General features: G+C 51.1%; 2 protein-coding genes across 3 annotated transcripts in view; one reads left to right on the top strand and one right to left on the bottom strand.

Moving 5' to 3' along the window:
* USP37 (ubiquitin specific peptidase 37) overlaps window positions 1–10,106 on the top strand; it is a 38,815-nt gene extending 28,709 nt beyond the window's left edge. For both annotated transcript variants that reach the window (XM_054070233.1, XM_054070232.1), the window contains exons 20-24: window positions 1,476–1,536; window positions 3,760–3,875; window positions 5,119–5,188; window positions 5,546–5,684; window positions 6,508–10,106. In XM_054070233.1, the coding sequence (XP_053926208.1) occupies window positions 1,476–1,536; window positions 3,760–3,875; window positions 5,119–5,188; window positions 5,546–5,684; window positions 6,508–6,595 (474 nt within the window). In that variant the 3' untranslated portion in view covers window positions 6,596–10,106. The remainder of the gene's footprint in view (window positions 1–1,475; window positions 1,537–3,759; window positions 3,876–5,118; window positions 5,189–5,545; window positions 5,685–6,507) is intronic.
* A 657-nt stretch (window positions 10,107–10,763) lies between these two features.
* VIL1 (villin 1) lies at window positions 10,764–20,377 on the bottom strand. The gene is made up of 20 exons (XM_054069892.1): window positions 20,253–20,377; window positions 16,382–16,483; window positions 16,077–16,151; window positions 15,744–15,940; window positions 15,365–15,473; window positions 15,009–15,119; window positions 14,689–14,891; window positions 14,081–14,159; window positions 13,843–13,941; window positions 13,590–13,743; window positions 13,378–13,478; window positions 13,120–13,257; window positions 12,837–12,995; window positions 12,575–12,754; window positions 12,320–12,465; window positions 12,057–12,201; window positions 11,584–11,772; window positions 11,353–11,421; window positions 11,022–11,159; window positions 10,764–10,939 (listed from the first exon to the last, which is right to left on the bottom strand). Exons 2-20 carry the CDS (start codon window positions 16,454–16,456, stop codon window positions 10,826–10,828), a joined length of 2,481 nt encoding a protein of 826 aa, XP_053925867.1. The 5' UTR covers window positions 16,457–16,483; window positions 20,253–20,377; the 3' UTR covers window positions 10,764–10,825.
* Window positions 20,378–20,506: the final 129 nt, after the last annotated feature.

Raw genomic sequence — 20,506 nt, 5'->3', positions numbered from 1 at the left:
CTAAACTCTTACTGTCTGTTACCAAGAACCAAGCCCACCCTTAGGTTCCCCAGCAGTTGCTGCTTGCAGTTTGTCACATCAAGACTTAAGGTGAGGTAGGCAGGTTTCAAAGCTGAGGCCATGCCAGGTCAGGTTAAATATCTCTCTGTCCCAGTGCCTTGTTTGTGGTACAAGCAAGTAAGAGATGCTTTGTGAAGAATATGGGAACTGCGTATTTACATGATCCTTTCCTGTTAGTAAATTGGAAGAAGGATTCCAAATAATGTAGCCTAAACCAAGTCTTTTTAAGTTATAATTGGAAAGAACTGGGATCTCGGCCTGTGTGCTAACCATCTGGATTCCACTTGAATTTCAAGACCTGTAACTCATTTCCACAACTTTAACTGAGCCACTGAGAGTGAAGCAAGCGCCTAGCCAGGACTTTCTTTAAATTGGTGCCCTTGTCTGCTCTCTATTAATACTAAAGCTGTCGTGGTTTTCCTTATGAGATCTGATGTTTCCATGGCTCTTGGATTTTTCTCTCATTATGAGGTGCTGGTTGGTATGTTCCATGCCAGATGTAGCTTTGATTCAGCGATGCTGAGCAGTCTTAACAAAGATCCCCAAATGCTTTAGAAATGGTGAGATAAAAGACCTTGCGCTAATAATGTAAAACTGCCCTTTGAATGTTGTTCTGCTACAGTTCTGAAGCGAAAATCTGCCATTCTAATGGTTCAGGCATGGAAATGTGGTAGCTGCGGTTGTCTTGATTTGAAATACATAGTTAGGTTTCTGTATTCAGGTGCATTCAAACTCTGAGTTCAGAAGCCAGCTCATTAAATATTATATGCCTTGCTGTAGCTCCAAGCTTTCAAGAGTTGTGGGAGGAACAGTGGCGTGATGGTATCCAAAGATTAGATGGGTTTGTTGACTTGAGGTTTCTTTGCTACTTGTTCATGGTAATACTTTTAATACCTGGTTGTTTAGTTTAGTGGTGCCTTTTTTTGCATTTTGCCTTTGTGAATTACACCTGTTACACAGAACCCCTGGCTCTGCTTCCAGAAGTCTTAAATCCTGACAGATGTTATTATTTTTAATGACTCAGCTTTGGACAGGAGAAGTCTAAATTTTGCTGAAGCATGAGGAGCTTTGTGAGTAAGTGACAGCTTTCCTCAGCTAAGGCTGGCAAATTCATGCAGATGCTTTCCAAACTAATGACCCAGAGAAAGCGTTTGGTGTTACTAGAGACTTGCTCTGCTGCATACCAAACTTCAGGAGCTTTGACAAGCCTTAATGAAGGTTTGTCCCAGGTTCTGTTGCACGGGAACACTGGACTCTCACTGGTTGCAAACATTCCTTCACATGGAACCTTTAATCTACAATGTCAGGTTTGTTGTAGAAGCCAGAGCAGCGCAGTTTCAATGGAAAAAGAGCACTACAAGAATTTTAAACAGTGTAATGTCTCAATGAGCTAAGTTTTGTTCTCTTTCCATCAGGAGGCACGAGAACAAAAAGAGGATGATGACCTTAAACGAGCCACAGAATTAAGTCTACAAGGTGAAACTCATTTAACTTCTTCCAGGATGTTGCTTGTGAGGGGAAGTAGATCTGTTTGTATGGGTGCAGCTCCTGAGGGTCCTAAGACAGCTGGGATTTCATGCTTTTTTGGTGTGTGCCTTGTTGTGTTTGCCTTTGCTCGTGTCAGCTTTTCTTACTCTTGTTGTAAAGGCAAATGTCAGGAAACAATAAAAAAACTTACGTATTTCAGCCTCTTGAGATTTTGATATCAGTTTTATATATTAACAAATATATTTTATTTATATAATATATTTATATACTTATATACGTATTTCTAGCATGTTATATTTACATAAAATTATATATAATAAATACCTAATACATTTTTTTATATATATATATCTCTCTCAAAATGAACCTTGACATTTGCATTCCCAGCAAAAGCTGACATGCTAATGGCTCTAGTCAGAGAGAGCATAGCTATTATTTCTTACTTGCATTGATGTTTTAATGCTGATTTATGGACAGACTGTCCTTGCCAAGGGAAATGAGGGAGTGCTCTATCTGTCTGTCTGATACAGGGCAGGAGAGAGACAGACCTCACTGCAAGGTGTAGCTGTAGGGGTGCAAAAAGAACCCCAGAATACACTATCTGTCTTTTTCAGATCCAGACAGTGTGCTGAGCCTCAGGCACTGTTTAACATTTGTGTGAGGCTGGCATGGAGGGATTTCACACAATTTGGCAAAGCAAAGCATAATCAAGAGAAAATTCCTGCTCCAAAGAGGGAGAAGTAACGAACTGTTGTGTTAAGATACTCATAGTTGCTCAGGCACCTTTAAAGGTCCTCCATTATGTCTGGATGAACCTGTGTCTGCTTCTGAAGAGTAGTAAGTTGAATGCTGCTAAAATGTCCCTCAGCCCTAGGCCTTTTCCCTGATGAGCTCTGTCAAACTGAGTGCCCAGTCCCTCTCAGGTCTTCCTTGGTTCGTGGCTGGGAAGAGTTCAGCACTAGAAATCCTTCCCCCTCCTGATCTGCAGCCCCTTAACTTGAACATGAGCATTGCCTTATGCTTTTCGACTTGCTACCGTGTCATTTGTAAGGCATCAGCCCACAGTTGTTCAAGGAGATACTAATAGTTTGGAGTGCATACCTAGTGTTATTTGTCTTAGAAAGGTTCCCAGTGATGCCTCAATCAAAGAACCACTAATTATCCAAGGACCATGGGTGACGTGGTGTTTAGCAATGCCCATGGCAAGTGCTTCATGCAGAGATCTACCTAAATGGCTGCAGACTGGCCCGAATCAGTGTGAAAACCAGCAGTAAAATATTCTCAGTTAAAGGGATTCACCTATAAAGTTCCTGAGAAGATTACACTAATCTAGCGCCTGATGATTTAACAAGGCAGGCAGCATGAGCATCTCTTTGGCAAAACATCTCCATCGTAACAAGCGTTGATAGTCTCTTTAAGATGAAATTTATATCCTGAGCAGTGTCTTGTTAATCTCAACTTCTCATCCACCCAGGGCTTCATAGCTTTAATTTAGCTGGTGAAAGCATAGCTACTTCTCCTAATGAATGCTGTACAAAATCTTAAGCTAGTTGGGTAGCTGCAAAATCCCAGGAAGTTTGGAACAGCGTGTACAGGGAGCAGTGGTGCCTTCCGGCTCTTTACAGAAAGCTGGCTGCATTTTGTTCAGCCAAGCAAGCTGGAAGTTCCTGCGGTGAGCAGCCTTCTTACCATTGAAAACAATGAAAAGATGCCTGCTGCCAGCAGTTGTGTTTTGATGCCAATTTTAATTGAAAAAATGCACTTTGTTAATGCAACTTATAGTAAAAACTGTAATTCGTAGCGTCTCATTGCAGAAACTTTACAGTTCACTGACCAGACTGGCTGTACTTCTTTAAATAATCTGTCCTGGCTGCCAAGCACCAGTGCTCTGGAGTGTGCTGGGTGTTCTGCCACTGTTCTCTCACCCAGCTGTCATTGCTGTGGTGCCCTTTTGTAAAAATATGAGAGAGATGATGCTAAGATTAATTCTATACTCCAAAATACTTTTCTTGACTATTGCTCCGACAAGTTGGCGCAGGGAGAGAGTTTTTATTTGGAAATTCCGGTATCTCCTGCTTTTCTTGGAAAAGAAGCTTGAAACATTAGCATTTTATTGTGCTTGTTTGTGTGAGTAGATATACCTTACTCTTTGGTGAATTCTTGTGTGTGCTATGGCTTCTCACACGTTATTGTTGTTTCCATGCTATCTAGAGTTTAACAGCTCTCTCCTGGACAGCGTTGGTTCTGATGAAGACTCTGGGAATGAGGATGTTCTTGACATGGAGTATTCAGAAGCTGAAGCAGAAGAGCTGAAAAGAAATGCTGAGGTGTGATCTATGATTTCAAAAGCCAACTGAAAAATATGCCTCCTCTTTACCATCGTTTTAGTGTTGGAGGTGGTTTCACAGAACAGATGTAGAGTTGAGAAAGATCTTTTACATTCAGAGGTGAAAAGATAGATAATTCATATCTTTAAGAGTTTGTCCCACTCTGTTATTTTAATTTAAAAAAAAAAAAACAAAACAGCTGCAGAGACGCTTTGAGTTTCTCTAGGACATGGATACTGATGAAAAGGAAACAGTAATTTCATACTAGAAATGTTCTAGTGCACGTAAAGCAATGGGACTGAAATTTTTGCTTGCGGAGAGAAAGGGATTCAGCCAGCCTGGTATTTTAGTTGGAGCGCCATGGGCTTCTAGATCCTGCTCCACCAGAACTGAAGTCGTGGCAAGACCTTATTCCCACTAGGTGAAATGTAGCTGTAAGCTGGGCTGGGCTGCCAGCTGCTAGCACACTCGAACTCCACGCAGCAGTGTTGTGAAAGTGGCCTGCTTGCCTCACTCAGAGGAGCGCTGCGTAGAGTGGAAAAGGCTAAATAATTGGAGTTTCCTTGAGGAATTTTTAGTTTCTTACAATTCTTTACCAATTTCCTTACCCTTGGATCAAGAGTTACATTTTCAGACTATTGTCAATTGCACCAATGAGGTTTCCTGGTCAGAGGATTAAAAACTGACTGTCAAAAGCCAATTACTGTCATTCAGCTTTGTCAGTGAACCGATGGAACGTCTTCCCTGCATGAAAAGAGGGTGTTATCTGCTGACATTACAGGTGCAGGAAAAGAGAATCTGGGCTACATGCCTGGTATTAGCTGTTGAATCTGTTGAATCAGGGGTATTTCTATAAGCTGCAGCAGTAAGCGTCGTTTGCCCTTTCTGCTTGTCTCTGTTTATTTGGTGGATTGATTCTGACACCAGTGGAAGTCGCTCAGGAAATGGTTGTTCAGAAGAATTGCAGTGTAGAGCTCATGCCAGCATCTGTTCTGAGGTTAGAGTGGCTCCTTTGCATTTTGATTGGCTTGCTGAAGATTAAATAAAATGGGAGGCCTTTTCCTGCTTCTGGAAGGACTCTTCATTTGGTTGGAACCAGAGTGTCTGTCTCTGAAATCCTTGATTGGGTTGCAGCATTGAATACAGTAGCCAAAGCTGTTATCTCAGGTATAAGTCATCTTTTCCATAAGCTACGTGGGACAAAAGCAAATGCCTAAAAGCTTTCATTGGACTTTCTTTTCAGACGGGAGAGCTTCCTCACTCCTATCGTCTCATCAGCATCGTCAGCCATATCGGAAGCACCTCATCTTCAGGTAAAAGATACCGTATTTTATTCTTCATCTCTTCTCTACCTTGAAAAGTCTGTAATAAAGAATTGCCATAGCATGATTATTTGCAGAGAAGAATTCAGGCAGCAAAGCAAGTCTGCTGTCATGACTTGCTAGTGGGGGAGCAGGCTATTTGTGGCACGTGGGTGATGTATTGCTTATGGGGTCCACGGTATTGCTTTTGCTTGTTGCCAGCTCATTGACCAGGAAGGGTGGAGGGACTGGAATCTTCAGGGTCTTTTAGCATTTAAATCTGCCAGAGGTTGCTGGACCAGGTTATGTAGCTTACCAGCTTACTGGTTGGACTGCAGCATGGAAAGAAAGATGTGTTCTTTTTTTAAGGTCACTATATCAGTGATGTCTATGATATCAAGAAGCAGTCCTGGTTCACCTACAATGACCTGGAAGTGTCTAGAACTCTAGAGGCCACCGTTCAGTGTGACAGAGACCGCAGTGGTTATATCTTCTTCTACATGCACAAGTAGGTGTCTTGGGGAAAAGTGAAGCTGGTGATTATCTGCTGTTTGTGAGGAAGTGGGCTTCCCTTCTTCCTCTAGTTCTCCTTGCTGGGATAAAAAGTAACTCCATGTATTTGTCAGAAGGAATCTCAGTCCAAGTTACATGGAAGAATGACAAAATTGAACTGCTCTGAGTTCACAGGCATGGGTTGTGTGTCACTAAATACACAGGTTTTTAACCAGATGCATTAAATCATCTTTTAAGAAGAGGTTCAGTGTTTCAGTTATGCATTCGTTGTACTGGGAATCATAATGGAGTTTGGTTTTTTTTCCTTAAGTTGTGACATGTGTAAATGCCCTTTTCCCTGCTCCTAAGAGTTGCGTTGTTGCAACCAAGGTCATCTCAGGACACAGGCAAGATGAGCTGTGTTAGGTAGAAGCGATATCTTTTCAGGCTCACAGAACTGAAGGAGGAGATTTATGACTCAAAGGGAACAAACATCCCCTTCTTCTGTCTTTACTGGTTGCTCTAATAAATGATATTATTTTATCTCCAGACTGTCTTGTGTTGCTTCTGATCCTTCTACCGTCCAGGACTTATTTTCACTATTGTTACTGTTCTCTGAGGTTCACCACTGACCTTATTCATGGTAATAAATGAAGAAAAAGTGCTGTGGTATTCAAGGAGCCTTGCTTAGAGATGCCAGATAAGACACCTTTCTCTGCCAGGATCTGTGACGCTTGAGCTTGTGGATTAAATCCAGTTGCTGATTCCCTCAGGGCTGTCTTTCATAGCAGTTTGTTGTTGTACCTAAGTTTCACTGTTGGTCTCTCCCTCTGTCCTAGGGATATCTTCGATGAATTAGTAGAAACAGAAAAAAATGCACAGCCACTTAGCATGGAGGTAGGAAGATGGGTTCGTCAGCCTCTGTGAAGAGTAAAACACCTCGTTCCTCCTGAGGAACAATGAATATTCTGAACTTGTGCCAGACACGCAGGAGTAACTAACAGCTCAGGGCCAAAACAATAGACAAAAGGTAGAAATATGGGACGCTCGGTTTGTGGAACCATCTGTGCAAGTCCTGGGCCTGAACCACGCATTTAAACCTTAACATCCCAGAGCGACCCTCCTGTGGTGAAGCTTTTATTGTTCCTCAAACAATTTTGTCAGCATGGAGCCTTAAAGAGTTGCATCAAGCCACAAGACTACAGCTGCTCATAAACTGATTTAAAAAAAAGAAGTGCAAAAAGAGACTTGACTTCAAAAGCCCATTCACCTGTGAGACGTGAGTGGCGAAGATTTACATATCACTCGGTTTTTTTTTTTTTTTTTTTTTCCTCCGAGAGCAATTTAAGCAATAGATTCTGTAAGCTGGCGTGTGTTGTGTTAGGAATATTCACTGGAAACCCAAATCACCGAGTACGCTCTTGCCAGTCATCTCGCTAACAGGCGTTTGGAACTGCTCAAGCTGATGCGTTTTGACATTCTCATGGGTTTGTAAGCGCTCCACTATTTACATGCGGTTCCAGGAAACAAACTGTCGGTGCTGTGGAATGTATTGCATACTTGGTGGCAGCTCTGTCGGTTTTTTTACACCATTCACTGTCATCCTCCTTTAGACGTGAGATGATGTATGTGATTTCTTTTGTTTTACAAGTTTTCTGTTGTTTGATTCCATTTTCTTCATGAGGCTGTAGCGGAAGTTCTGTTTGGAGAGGAGGAGTCTCTCTTGGGCTCTGCAGTCTTTTTCACTGAAGTTGTATTGCTTAGGGCTGCTGAGCTGTAACCCTGGGGCAGGTGAGCACCTGGAACAGCTGGAGAACAGTAGCAGAAGGCCAGCAACAGCCACATTACATCTTCCACAAGGGAAAGAGCGTTCTAGCGTTACCCTTTCTGCACAGGCCTGGGTCATCGTGAAGCAGGAGCAGTGGGAAAAGGCAGGGTCTGCAGGATAGCGCTTGATACTTGAATTGCTCTTTGATTGAACCACAGTCTTGCCTTGGCCTTCTCATATCGCAGGTTAAGAGGGTTTTTGCTGCAGCTATGCTTCTGTTCTCCTTTCTGAGGAGTGCAGAGCACTCAAACTGTGAAACTAAACCAGGTGGGAAGCTTTCAGAAAGCCCATGTTCAGCACTAACAACGTGGTTAGAAAGAAGTGTTGGTTTTTATTGGATTTAGAGACATGATGCTCCTTTCATAGCTTGTTTCAGCAATGGGGGGAAAGCCTAGTGACTTCTTTTTTTCAGCACCTTTGCACTTATTTATCAGGGGCAGATGTTTCTTTTTGCTGGCATTTACTCATTTCAGAGTTGTTGTTGCTGTTAAGCAGAATAGTTGCTCTTGTTTTGGCCTCTAGTTCTGATTTTTGCAGCTTGAGTTTTAGAGGTGAAAAACTTATTTCTAAAACAACAACAAAAACCAAAACCACCCCTTTTTTGCTGTTAAGATAGTTTCTGGGTTTTTAAAACTATCTTTAGAAGTTTCTCAGGAATAAATCAGCTGAAGCAAAGCAGAAAAAAACATCTATTTGGGAGTCAGCAGGCATCTCTTTCTTGGGCACTTCCACATTCGAGTTTATCCTAGCAGGCTGGCACATGGATGCTACCTCAGTGGCCTGTTCTCACCTCCATGTGCTGCTGCAGTGAGCGACAGCGATAGCTGCCAATGGTCCTCCCCATGCTGGACACTTCAGAGACCCCAGTGCGGTGAAAAGACTGACTGACCTTCCAGTCCATGTGTCACAGGAGCCTGGTGGAACTGGTCAGGGTGACATCTTTCTGGTTTCTGAGCTAGGAGTGAGTGCTTGGTTGTAAACGTGACAGAGCCTTTACCTTGTACGATGCAGCCCGAGTGGGTGTGTATGTTAATTTATTACAAAGCATTATACTTTCTTATTGTTGATACTGATTTTGGTAGAATTCTGGGTGATGAGAAGAGGCAGCGGAGTCGGAGTTGTCCTTTGAACTGATCGCTCCTGCGAATGTGATGAAGGGGCTGCTCTGTCCGGAGGACAAATCTGTTTTCCCCAAGCGCATCCCATGCTAGTGCTGTAAATAGCTGATATTCTTGTAGTATCAAAAGTCAGCTCTGCTTTTTTGGATGGTGAGGTTGTTTTTCCAAGGCGCTGCACCCCAGTTAATTTATAATAAAAGCAAACGTTGCCCGACTTTTCAGTGCACTAACTTTTGTTTAAAACCAGTTTTTATTAGGATCAAGGTGCAAAAGGCCATGCTTGAAACCAGTGTCCCTTGTTTTATGAGTTCTTGCTTATTATTCGAGCCATTAAGAATTTGCATACATCTATTAATTAAGCTTTTTTTCACTGGGTGCACTGTGGCTCGGTTGCACCTTCACCCTGGCAGGAGTGCCCATGGAGCCGTTTCCTTGTAGAAGCCAGTTTTCTCCCTGTCTGAGTGCAGCCAGGAAGGAGACGTGTGTGTGATCCTGAAGGGATGTGCTGCCCGCCAGCTGACACGTTCCCACCGCTAACACAATGACAGCAGCAAGTTCAGTAGGGTCATCCCTTCTAGGTAGGATACCCATCCAGGGCTATAGGTAGGTGGAGGAGTGCAGCTGCGGTCCCTGAACGCATGCAGGCTCTTCCTCGGGTGTAGGGTCATGGTTAAACATTTACTGGCTCCTAAATCAACTTCGTTTAGTCCAAGCATGATTCAGCACATAAACACAAGGAACTCCCATCTTCCTGTTCCTCTCACCCCTTGTCATTTGATTGCAATAATTTGGTCTTGATTTACTCCCTACTCCGAGGTTCAAAACTATTCATGTCGATCAACTGGAGCTTGTGTGCGCGGGTCCCTGGGGAGCCCCGGCCAGCAGGGCTGCGCGAAGAGCCTTTGCAAAGCAAGGACTGGTTTCCTGACTGACCGGCAGCGAGGAGCTGAGCAGGAGGAGGAGCAGGGCTCTCTCTGCAGCCGGGGCATCGCCTTCCAACTCGTGTGCAGCATGGATAACCATCGCCTGTGCATATTCCTTCCCGTCCCGTGGAAGGGCTGATGTCCAGCCCAGCACTTCCTGCTGCGATTCACTCTGGCGCGGGGCACACGGAGATCATGGTGATCGCCTTGCTTTGTGGGGAACGGGGGGCTGAGGATAACTGATCTGCTTTGTTTTCTTTTTATTGGGACTAATTATCCCTGTAATCGCCCACCAAAGAGAAAAACGGGGGTGCAGGACCCCCGGCAGCTGCTGTTGTGCAGCTCTGCTGCCAGACTCCAGTCCTGCCTGCCGCGGGGCGGCCGCTGCCAGCTCCTGCCTGCACCCTGACTTTCTGGTTCTTTACACTGTTGATGTGGAGCAGCACTTTTCTCTGTGTTTTAGCAGACCTGTTCCTCTCTATTCTTTACAGTTTTTGCTCTTGGGTTCCCCCTGCCCCTTTTTAAATGATATGTAGATAGATTTTTGTGAAATTAAAACCTCTTTATTAACCCTCTCTTAGTTTTGGATTTTATTTGCAGGCTGCTCTCTGTGGAACACCACAGATGACGATGGGCACCACACCTCTGCCCTGCGGGTGACATTGGGACTTTGCTCTGTTGCGGGGGAGCATCGCGTGTGTGTTCAGTGCCTCCTGGCACATGCAAATCCCTGTTGCCTGCCGGAGAGCACCCTTGCGGGGACCCTACAGTCCCTCTCTGGGTCCTCAACAGATCCTAAATGGGAGGGAGATGCCCTCCTCTCCTCCCCGGGTAAGGACAAGTGCTCACTGGTGCCTGTCCCCAGCCGGTGCTGTCCTCACACAGGCACCATCCCCTTGGCCCGGGGCTCGTTGCTTTTACCTTTGGTACTGAATGTGTTTACTGAGACTCAGGTGATAATGGAGGGAGCGGCTCCCGCTGCACAGCAAACCTTTAGCCCCGAGCTGCAGCTGCCAGGGTGGGATGGGGGAGCCCTGGCTCCCTGGGGGTGCCCGGCTTGGGCATTGTCCCTGAGTACAGTGCAGGTGAAAGAGCTGAGGGTCCTCCGCTGTGCTGCCTCAATGCCCGATTGAGGCACCTGTCCTCCCACACATGATCTCCTTGACAAATAAGCCCCACAACTGGGCTGAGCCCAGGACTTGGGGAGCAAGACGCAGCCCCACTCTCCAAATGTATTTTATTTAATAAAAATAACGAGCTGGGGTGTCGTCAGGCACAGGCTCCTGCCCTAGAAGAGTCCTTTGTCCTTCTTGATTTTCTGTTGTTTCCACAAGGGCAGGTTGCTGAAGGCAGAGCGGCTCATGCCGAACACAGCCTCAAAGTCCTGGTCGGAGAGGTGGTACTGGGGGAGAAGAGAGGAGGTTGAGCCAAAGCTGGGGGGCTTCCCCTTGTCCTCCCCAGCAGCCCCTTTGGTCCCAGCTCACCTCCTTCCTGCTGGGATCCACGCCCCGTGGCAGGTCCTCAGCAGCAGTGTTCACCAACACATCCAGGGGGAAGGTCTCCAGTTTGTCGGGGAGTAGCTGAGTGGTGGCAGTGAAGATCTCTTGCCTGGATGTGAAGTCCTGGATTGGGAGGGAGGACAGGGTCACATCAAGGGCTGCCCTATGTCCCCTGGAATGTGGAGGCACCAAGATGGCTCCAGGTGGCCTCTCACTGGAGGATGCGTCCTTGCAGCTCCTCATGCCACCTGTCAAGGGGACAGAGGTTTTCTGTGCCCTCTCCCACCCTGGCCACCTGTCTCCCTGTGCTACTTACTGAGGTGAGCTGCCCGAGGCTGCTCTCGTCCCCCAGCTCAGCTTTCAATTCATCATAGGATTTTCTGTCCTGGAAAGGGAACAAAACCACTCAGCCCCTTGGCATGGGCAGGAATCAGGTGAACTACTGCCTGTGCCCTGGAGATGCTGGCTGGGGCCAGATCCAGATCCAGGCTTGGTCCACATCTGCAAGAGGTCCTCCCTGGTCTTTCCTGCACCCCCCAAGACTCACAGCCCAGTTGAGAGGGTCCCAGGCCAGGAACCAGCCAGTGAAGGTGGGAGGCTCGTAGCCCTGCTTCACCACAATGATGGGAGTGTCGAGGTCACGGCCACTGGGGTGGCTCCGCAGGTACTCCTGTACCATCACTGCTGCTGCTTCCTTCTCTGCCTCATTAGCGCCTTTCCCAATCCAGAAGAAAACCTGCAATGGAGTCACCTTGTCCACCACTTGGATGGGACAAGGCTCTCTTGTACTTGACCCATGGCTGGGAGCACATGGGATCTGTCCTTGGGAAAGGACACCAGGAGTCCGTGCCCAGGCATCCCTGGAGCAAGGGGACTGGAAAAGGACAGTGTGCAGCCAGGGACGTGGGATTTTCCAGCCTCTCATCTCACCACCTCTGGCTGCTGCAGGTCCACCGCTCTCACAAGAACATCAGCTTGCAGGATCAAAGGTGCTCCTCTACTCCATGCCCCACCACTCACCTGGTCCCAGGTATCCAGCAGGTAAACCTCATCCTCCTCTAGGTCATCCTGGGTGAAGTCTTCAATCTCTGTGGCCACAAAGGTGCCTGTCTTGTTGGAGCACTCAAAGAGTCGGGGGGACACGGAGGAGTCCTCTTCCTGCAGCCTGGCAGGGTGCAATGCAGCAATAGTGGAGGTGGGAACTGGGCTCACCCTGCTTGGGGACTGGTGGCCCATCACAACACTGAGGAAGGGCAGGGACAAGGGACCCACAGGGCTGCTACCTCTTGCTGTTGGCATATTGGGACTTGCCCCCAAGGGCCACCCAGAACTCGGATGGCTCCTGTCCCTCTGCGACCACCTGTTTCTCCGTCTTGGAGATGATGTCGGCCACTGTCTTGGCCATCTCGCGCTCGTCCCCACTGCAGCCCTACAAAGCAAGCGTGGCTGGTTCACCACTGGCCTCAGCCAAGGAGGAAGAGATGAAGATGTTTCTCTTGGGGATGGCAGCACCTGCCCCAGTGCCTGCTGGTACCCACCTTCCCATACCAGAGGTAGCAGCAGCCGGGGGTCTTGAGCACAAAGACATCATTGGAGTTGAGGGCAGAGGCACGGACGGGCACCTCAAAGGCCTTGGTGTTGTACTCATTGGTGCCATGGACATGGAAAAGGCGAGTGGAAGGTGCAGGTTCCTCATTGCCTGCTCGTGAGGTGCCACCCTGGGGGCATGGGACAGGAGGTCACCACCGCTGCCGCAGGCTCACCAACCTGCCCTCTCTCGTCCAGCAGCCCCGCGCTCACCGTGTACACCACCATCTTGCCCTTGAAGATGGCCATCAGGTGGGCTGGCTCCTTGCCCATGGTGACGCGGACCTGCACAGGTTCATTGTTGTACTTCTGATCCAGGAAGACCGCGTGATAGGCGGAGGCAGCCAGCTCGTCTGTGGTGGCTTGGCGGCCCTGAACAGGGCAGAGACCGGCTCAGCACCCACCACGGCTCCTCTTCCCCTCTTGGGGAATGCGGTCAGCGTTCTCACTCCCACGGGGGCAGAACCCCCAGGAGTCGGTGACCTGGGTGTCTCACCTGCCAAATGTAGATGATGCGGTTCACCTTGGACCCCACAAAATAGGTGTAAAGCACCAGGTAACAGTCCCCACCATAGAAATGGCCCAGCCACTGCTTCTGTACAGGAACCAGCTCATTGTTCTCCACACGCCAGACCTGGTGGGACAGGGAAAGAGATGTGCCGCTGCCAGGACTGGTGGGACAATCCCACAATATGCTCTGGCACAGCCTGGGAGTGCCCTAAGAGGGTCCTGCATCTTGCCTCAGCCGCCCTACCTCCACCTCCCCAGATCCATCATCCACCATCTTCTGCTGGGCAGCCATCTGGGGCTTGGCATGCAGCGTGGTGGCATCAAACTTCACTTGCTCCACCTTGGCTGCAGGGAAGAGCAGGGAGCTGAGCCACATCCTTCAGCCAGGGGGCTTCTCACAGCCCCCCATCCATCGCACTCCAGGAAGCCCTGCAGCATCAGCAGGGTGACACTCACCCACTTTGCCCACGGTGTGGGTCTTGCCCAACCCGCTGGTTTGGTTTGGGACAGTCCATTTCTGGAAGAGCTGCCTGAAAACGGTCGACTCAGACCCATCATTCTCTGTCTCCACACTGGTGCTGTCGGGGTAGTTCTTGGCTTTGATGAAGCCCTGATGAGTTCAGACCCAGAATACAGACATGGGGTGTTTGCCCAGCAGCCCAGGGACCAGCCTAGCTAGTCCATAACCGACCCCCAAGCCAGCACCCACCAGTGCCCTGCTCATTGCCTGCTGCTTCTCCTCCTTGTTGGCATTCTTGCCCTTCCACACGAAGATCTTGAGACCTCCTTGATCAAGGATGTAGCAGTCCTTGGAGGGGGCACAACAGCAGAAATTATGATTTGGGGCAGCTTTAACCCTTCAAAAGCTGATTGGGTGGGCCCCACCAAAGGAAAAGGAAAACTGCCAAGGAAACTGCGCACCCCAAAGCACCCCATGGCTGACGCACCTCATGCAGGAGCATGTCTTGAGTCAGGGGTCGAATTGCCACCTCCTGTATAACCAGGTTGCCACTGGCATTGGAAACACTGGCAAAGAAAAAGAGAGGAGGAAGGGTTAGACCCCCCCCCCCCGCCCACCCCTACTTTGGTGTAGCAGGGTTTGGTGGGTGTGTTCCCTCCCCATCCCATTCACTACTCCGACCATAGCAGAGGTGGTACCCAGGGACCCTCTTGCTCTGCCACAGTGGCAACCTGGTTCGCAGTGTGTCCTACCATGCAGCAGGACCTTATCCAGACCTGCTCACAGCACAAGTGGCCATGCGGAGGGACAAAAGGGGTGTCAGATGTGATGAGGCCACCTAGGGACATTTCCACTGTGTCTAAAGATAACGCTTGCACCAAACATCTCTTCACTGAGTATCAACCCTGTTGGCACCAAGGAATTTACTTCCTCCAACAGCAACCAAAAGACCTGTCTTCACCCCTCTGGTGGCCTTGACCATTCTTGGTGGCTGTCTACAGGGACAGGAGTTGTGGGACATATCAGAGATGGGTGCCAGGTCCCCCTGGCACTACACAAAGTGTCTCCAAGGGCAACGCACCGCCAGCAACTCACTGGTAGAGCTTGACAGAGGACTTGATCTTCTGGTCTACTTGATCATCAGGGATGGCTGCCTTGATGTCCCTCTTCTCACCCAGCACGCGTGTGAGGACCTGCATGAGTCCTGGCGAGGCGCCCTCATCCTCTCCCTCCACTATGCCCACCTTGGCACGGCCCCCACGCTCGCGGTCCCGGATGTCCTTGGCCAGGGTCATCGCCTGCACCCAGGGAAAAGGGGTCAGCCCAGATCAAGGAAGGGGTGACCTATCACCTCTTTCCTCTGGGAGAAGAACCAAGTGCGGGGGCAATGGCTCCTATCACCCTCCCAGTCATACCTTCAGCCTCTCATGTCGGTTGCTCTCAGGGCCATTCCACTGGATGATGAGCTGGCCCAGGTCCAGCAGGAACACGTCCCCCCGATTGAAGCTGTTCCAGCTCATTTCCACCTGCAGTGTGACAGGACTGGTGAGAGGGCATCATGCCTGGGTCCCTGCAGCTCAGAGCAGGTGCCTCCAGCCTGAGTTCCTCTTCCCTGCTCCAAGACGAGCTTTTTGAGGTGAGGTTGCCCCCAAGGCAGAGCAGCACTACCCTTCACACCCACTCTGTCCCCTACTTGAGGGCAGCTGCATCTGGTTAGTCCTGGCCTGACCCCAAACAGTGTCTCTACATAGAGGGTGGTGGCATAACTCACCTCTCCTGCCATCACATTCTTCTTGCCCTTCACGTGCAGCAGGCGCTGGATGTTGTAGGTGTTCGTCTCCACGTGCTTCATGCCTGAAGCCACCCCCCCCTTCTTGTAGCTGATGGGGGACAGACATGGTGTGAGCCCTGCTCCAGCAGGGTCCTGCTCCCACCACTGTACACAGGAAGGGGTTTGGGGACCCTCACCCACCCAAATTCGTGATGTATGGAGCAAGACTAGATCCAGATCCTCCTCCTGCCTCCTTCACCCCACTGGGACAGGGCTGTCCCACCCCAGCTGGGGCTGTCCCCAGAGGGGAGCATGCAGAGGACCCTTACCCATCATCACCCATTGTGGGAGCAAGTCCCTGGGGGGGATTCCAACATACATGATTCCATTCTTGAAGTAGGCACGGAAGGTCTCACTCTCGTAGCCCTGGGCCTCACGGTGCTGCACTGCCACTGTGCCCAGGTGGTCATCCATCTGGATGGTGTAAATGGCAGCCGCTCCCTGCTCATCCTGGCTTGACTCCTTGCCCACCCAGTAATGGATGTGGTAGCTGAAGCTGCTCCCGGTCTTGCGTGTCTGTGAGACACCAGTCCCCATTAGAAGAGTCCCTGTGTCCCCAGGCCACCCTGCCTAGAGATATCCCTCCCTACACTCCAGCCTCCTTAGAGGCAGAGCCCATCCATGGTCCCCATCAGATCCCAGGCTGCCCTACCGACAGCAGGACGTAGCAATCACCCTCGTAGAAGTTGCCGTAGCTGTTAGTGGGCACTGGCACCATCTCCATGTTCTGCAGAAGGAAGCGAGATGTCAGCCCTGCCAGGGACATCCCAGTCCTGCACGCGCTGCTGTCCCCAGCCCCAAAACCTGGGTGGGTTTAACCTGGGGTGCTGCACTGAGACCCCTAAACCCAGGAACTGAGGGCACAAAGGTGGGGTCTTTCCCTCCCACCGCCCCCCAAAAACAGCCAGATGATGGGTGCCCAGGTGGTGGGTGCCCAAGCTGTGTCCCTGCCCCCACCTCGATTCGCCATATCTGGATGCCTGGCGTGGTCTTGTTGAGAGTCTTGATGACTTTGCTGCTGAGCTCCACCATGGTGACAGGTGCTGCAGGCAGAGGGACCTGCCGGGGTATCGGGGTATGGGGAACACCCTTGTTAATAGCAGGTAGTGTCATTAAGAGCTGTGACAGAGCCACCCTGCTGTGCCATCTGCTGCCCTGCCCAGTCTGCAGCCAGTCTGGCCATAAACCGCCCCCTCCAGCACAGCACGGTGCAAGGGGCCCCTGAGACCCCAGGGCCAGGGCTGCAGGCACACAAGGATGGCTGCCACCCCTCCAGCCTTGGCTGGCACCACAGCTAACAGGGGGCTGTCACGGCTCTGTGGGCAGAAGTGGGGTTCCCTGGGTGTCCCAGTGCCCTGCCCTCTGCCCGAGCATGGGACAGGCTGTGTAGGGCATCTCCAGCTGGGTGACACTGCTGTGCTCCTCCCCAGGGCCGGCAGGAACCAGCCTTGCTCAGCCTGGTGCTGGCATGGCTCGGCACGAGACAGCATAGCATGGCATGGTCACTGCTGGTGTCCTTGCACACACACACACTCACACACTCAGGTGCAAGCACACTCTGCCCACCTCAGTCCCCTCCTGGATCCCACCACCAGATCCGTTCTCCCTAGGAGGGCCCAGCCCAGCCCAACAGAGGTGCCAAGTGTGCCAGGGCTCAGCCCCACTGCTGCCAAGGTTGCCCACATCTATCCCTGCCGGGCTGGCAGGGCTCACTGGCCAGCGGGCAGTGGGGTCAGGCAGCTGGTGTCGGGCAAAGCCCACCGTGCGCCCTGGCAGGGGGCTGGCAGGGAGAGCCAGCGGTGCCTGACAGAGAGGTCTCTGCTCCCCCTTTGCTCCCCACAAAACAACGCCTCGTTCTGCTGCACTGTCCCAGAAGCACCCGCATCCCATCCGTCAGATCCAAAGGGTGATGTCCCCATGTCCACCCAGCACAGTCCCAAGGTGGGACGCAGGCCTCCAAGCCCCATCCCCAGGCCACCTCAGTGCCAGCAGCGGTGGTGGCTGTGGGAGGTGCTGCCCCTCCATGCCCACCTCCCCATCCCCCTGCCCCAGCCCCTCACCTTCCGTGTGGAGCTGGGCACAGGTGACTGTATCTAGGCAAAGTGAGCCCGTGCCAGCACCCAGCAGACCTTTGTCCTCACCTGTGCCAGCCTATATTCACCATATAAGGGCAGGAACATCCTGGAGTCAAGGTCCCCATGTCCCTCCAAGGCTTCCCAGCACCTGAAGAGCCCCGTTACTCATAGGGTAATTGCCCCCCTCCAGGTGCTACTGCAGCACAGGGACAGCCTGGGCACCCTGACAGTGCACTTGCTGTGCCCCGGTGGTACCTGCTGCCCTTCCCAGGCCTGCGGCCCTCTCAGCCCCTGGCACCCCATCACTGGGTGATGGGGCTTTGGATGCTTGCCCCGTCCCCCTCAAAGATTTCCCCAAAATGATACCAATGGACTGAATTAGGTCCAGGTGTAGCCACAAATAATGAGGCGCCCAGATGCCACGAGGATGGGCTGTGCTGCTGCTCTGCACTCCTCCAGTCCCTAAAGCCCCCATTTCTCCCAGCCGCAGGGGAACTAAGCCTGTGGCAAAGATTTTTTTTGATCAGTCCCATGGCCATGGGGTGTTTCCTGCCATCAGCTCAAAGACACCAGCAATGCAACAGCATCTTCCCAGAGCATTCCCTTCCCACCCCACGTCTTCATGTCCCATCCCACCGTCCCTAAGCACATCGTCTCCCTGCCTATGGGACTGTCCCCAAGCTAAACTGTGACACCACCCCACAGGTGGAAGCCACAGCTCTGTTCACCACCCGATGGGCTCTGCAGCTCCAGCCTTTGGGATGGGAAGGGGACACAAGCCTGGGGCTGAGGTTTCAGGCCATGGGACAGGGTACAGAGCTGTGCTGTGCCACTGCCTTGCCCAATGCCACTAAACCCCAGGCTCAATGCGTTGTACTTGATGATGCCCTCGATGTCGGCAGAGGGGACTGGAGTCCTACCCAGAGGTTCACAGCCCCAAAGGTGATTTTGGGGGACAGTCGGGGGGTATATAAACCTGGGAGGGGATCACAGTAGCAGGCAGGCCCCTGGGCTCTCCGTCATGCTCTTATCTCTTCCCCAACCCTGGAGGATTGTCACAGCCTTATCTCAGCTAACCTGCTGAGCCAGCAGTCCTGGCCATGAGCACCACACGCAAAGAATCATAGACTCACAAGATGGTTTGGGGGGGAAGGGACCTTAAAGCCCATTCAGTTCCAACCCATCTGCCATGGGTAGGGCCACCTTCCACTGGATCAGGTTGTTCAAATCATAGAATCATAGAATCACCAGGTTGGAAGGGACCCACTGGGTCATTGAGTCCAACCATTCCTAACACTCCCTAAACCATGCCCGTCAGCACCTCATCCACCCGTCCCTTAAACACCTCCAGGTAAGGTGTCTCAACCACCTCCCTGGGCAGCCTGTTCCAGTGCCCAATGACCCTTTCCTTGAAAAATTTTTTCCTGATGTCCAGCCTGAACCTCCCCTGGCAGAGCTTGAGGCCATTCCCCCTTGTCCTGTCCCCTGTCACTTGGGAGAAGAGGCCAGCTCCCTCCTCTCCACAACCTCCTTTCAGGTAGTTGTAGAGAGCAATAAGGTCTCCCTTCAGCCTCCTCTTCTCCAGGCTAAACAACCCCACTTCCCTCAGCTGTGTCTCGTAAGACTTGTTTGTTCTCCAGCCCCTACACCAGCTTCGTTGCTCTTCTCTGGACACACTCCAGAGCCTCAACATCCTTCTTGTGGCGAGGGGCCCAGAACTGAACACAGTACTCAGGGTGCAGTCTCACCAGTGCCGAGTACAGAGGGAGAATAACCTCCCTGGACCTGCTGGTCACACCGTTTCTGATAGAAGCCAAGATGCCATTGGCTTTCTTGGCCACCTGGGCACACTGCTGGCTCATGTTCAGTCAGCTGTCAACCAACACCCCCAAGTGTTGGTTGACAGCCAACCTCCTCTAGGCAGCTTTCTAGCCAGACTTCTCCTGGTCTGTAGCACTGCATTGGGTTTTTGTGCCCCAAGTGCAGGACCCTGCATTTGGCCTTGTTAAACCTCATGCCATTGGTCTCAGCTCAGCGGTCCAGCCTGTTCAGATCGCTTTGCACTATCAGATCCACTCTTCCACCCTTCCAAAAAAGCCCCATCCAACCTGGCCTTGAACACTTCCAGGGAAGGGGCATCCACCACTTCTCTGGGCGACCTGGGCCAGCACCTCACCACCCTCATTATGAAGAATTTCCTCTAAATCTTCCCCTCTCCAATTTAAAGCCATTCCACCTTGTCCTATCAGTACCTGCCTTTGAAAAAATCTCTCTCCAGCTTTCTTGTAGGCCCCCTTCAGCTGCTAGAAGGTCGCTGGAAGGTCTCCTTGCAGCCTTCTCCAGGCTGAACAACCCCAACTTTCTCAGCCTGTCCTTGTATGGGAAGTGCTCCAGTCCTCTGATCATCTTTGTATCCCCTCCTCTGGACATATTCCAACAGTTCCATATCCTTCTTATGTTGGGGATTCCAGAACTGGCCACATTCCACACCCCAGCAGTCACCCCAGCGCAAGGTCTGGTCTGCAGTCCGCCCTGAGTCCAGCCTGAACCCCCATCCCGAGGATCCCCCAAAGTGATGGCAATGGGCCAGTGGGGTGTCAGCCACAAACAAGGGGGTGCCCTGATGCCACATGGGTTCTGCTGCTGCCCTCCATCCCCTGGATCCCAAAAACCCTAAACCCTCCTATCCATGTCACCCAGCTTGCAACCCCCTTCCCATTACTCCACTCCAGCATCCCCTGCAGGACCCTTACCTGGATGGAGAGCCCCCGCGAGGGTTGAGGCCGAGCTTTGGGCGGAGGGTAACACCCGAGTGGCCACTCTCTGCTCGGTGGCCGCGTCCCAAGGCTGAGCCTGCCGGTATGGCACAGGAGTGGGGGACGCCACGCCAGCCCCACAGGGCTTGCCCCCTCTCCAGGCCCCCGAGCCAGACACGGAGGGCCACTAATGAACTCAGTAATTAGTGCAGCCATCAAGGAGGACAGAGATTTCATTAATGACAGGAGGC

The sequence above is a fragment of the Cuculus canorus genome, chromosome 6 (assembly GCF_017976375.1).
Source record: "Cuculus canorus isolate bCucCan1 chromosome 6, bCucCan1.pri, whole genome shotgun sequence".
Lineage (NCBI taxonomy): Eukaryota > Metazoa > Chordata > Aves > Cuculiformes > Cuculidae > Cuculus > Cuculus canorus.
The sequence above is the reverse complement of the archived record's forward strand: the minus strand, read 5'-3'. Positions and strand labels throughout refer to the sequence as shown.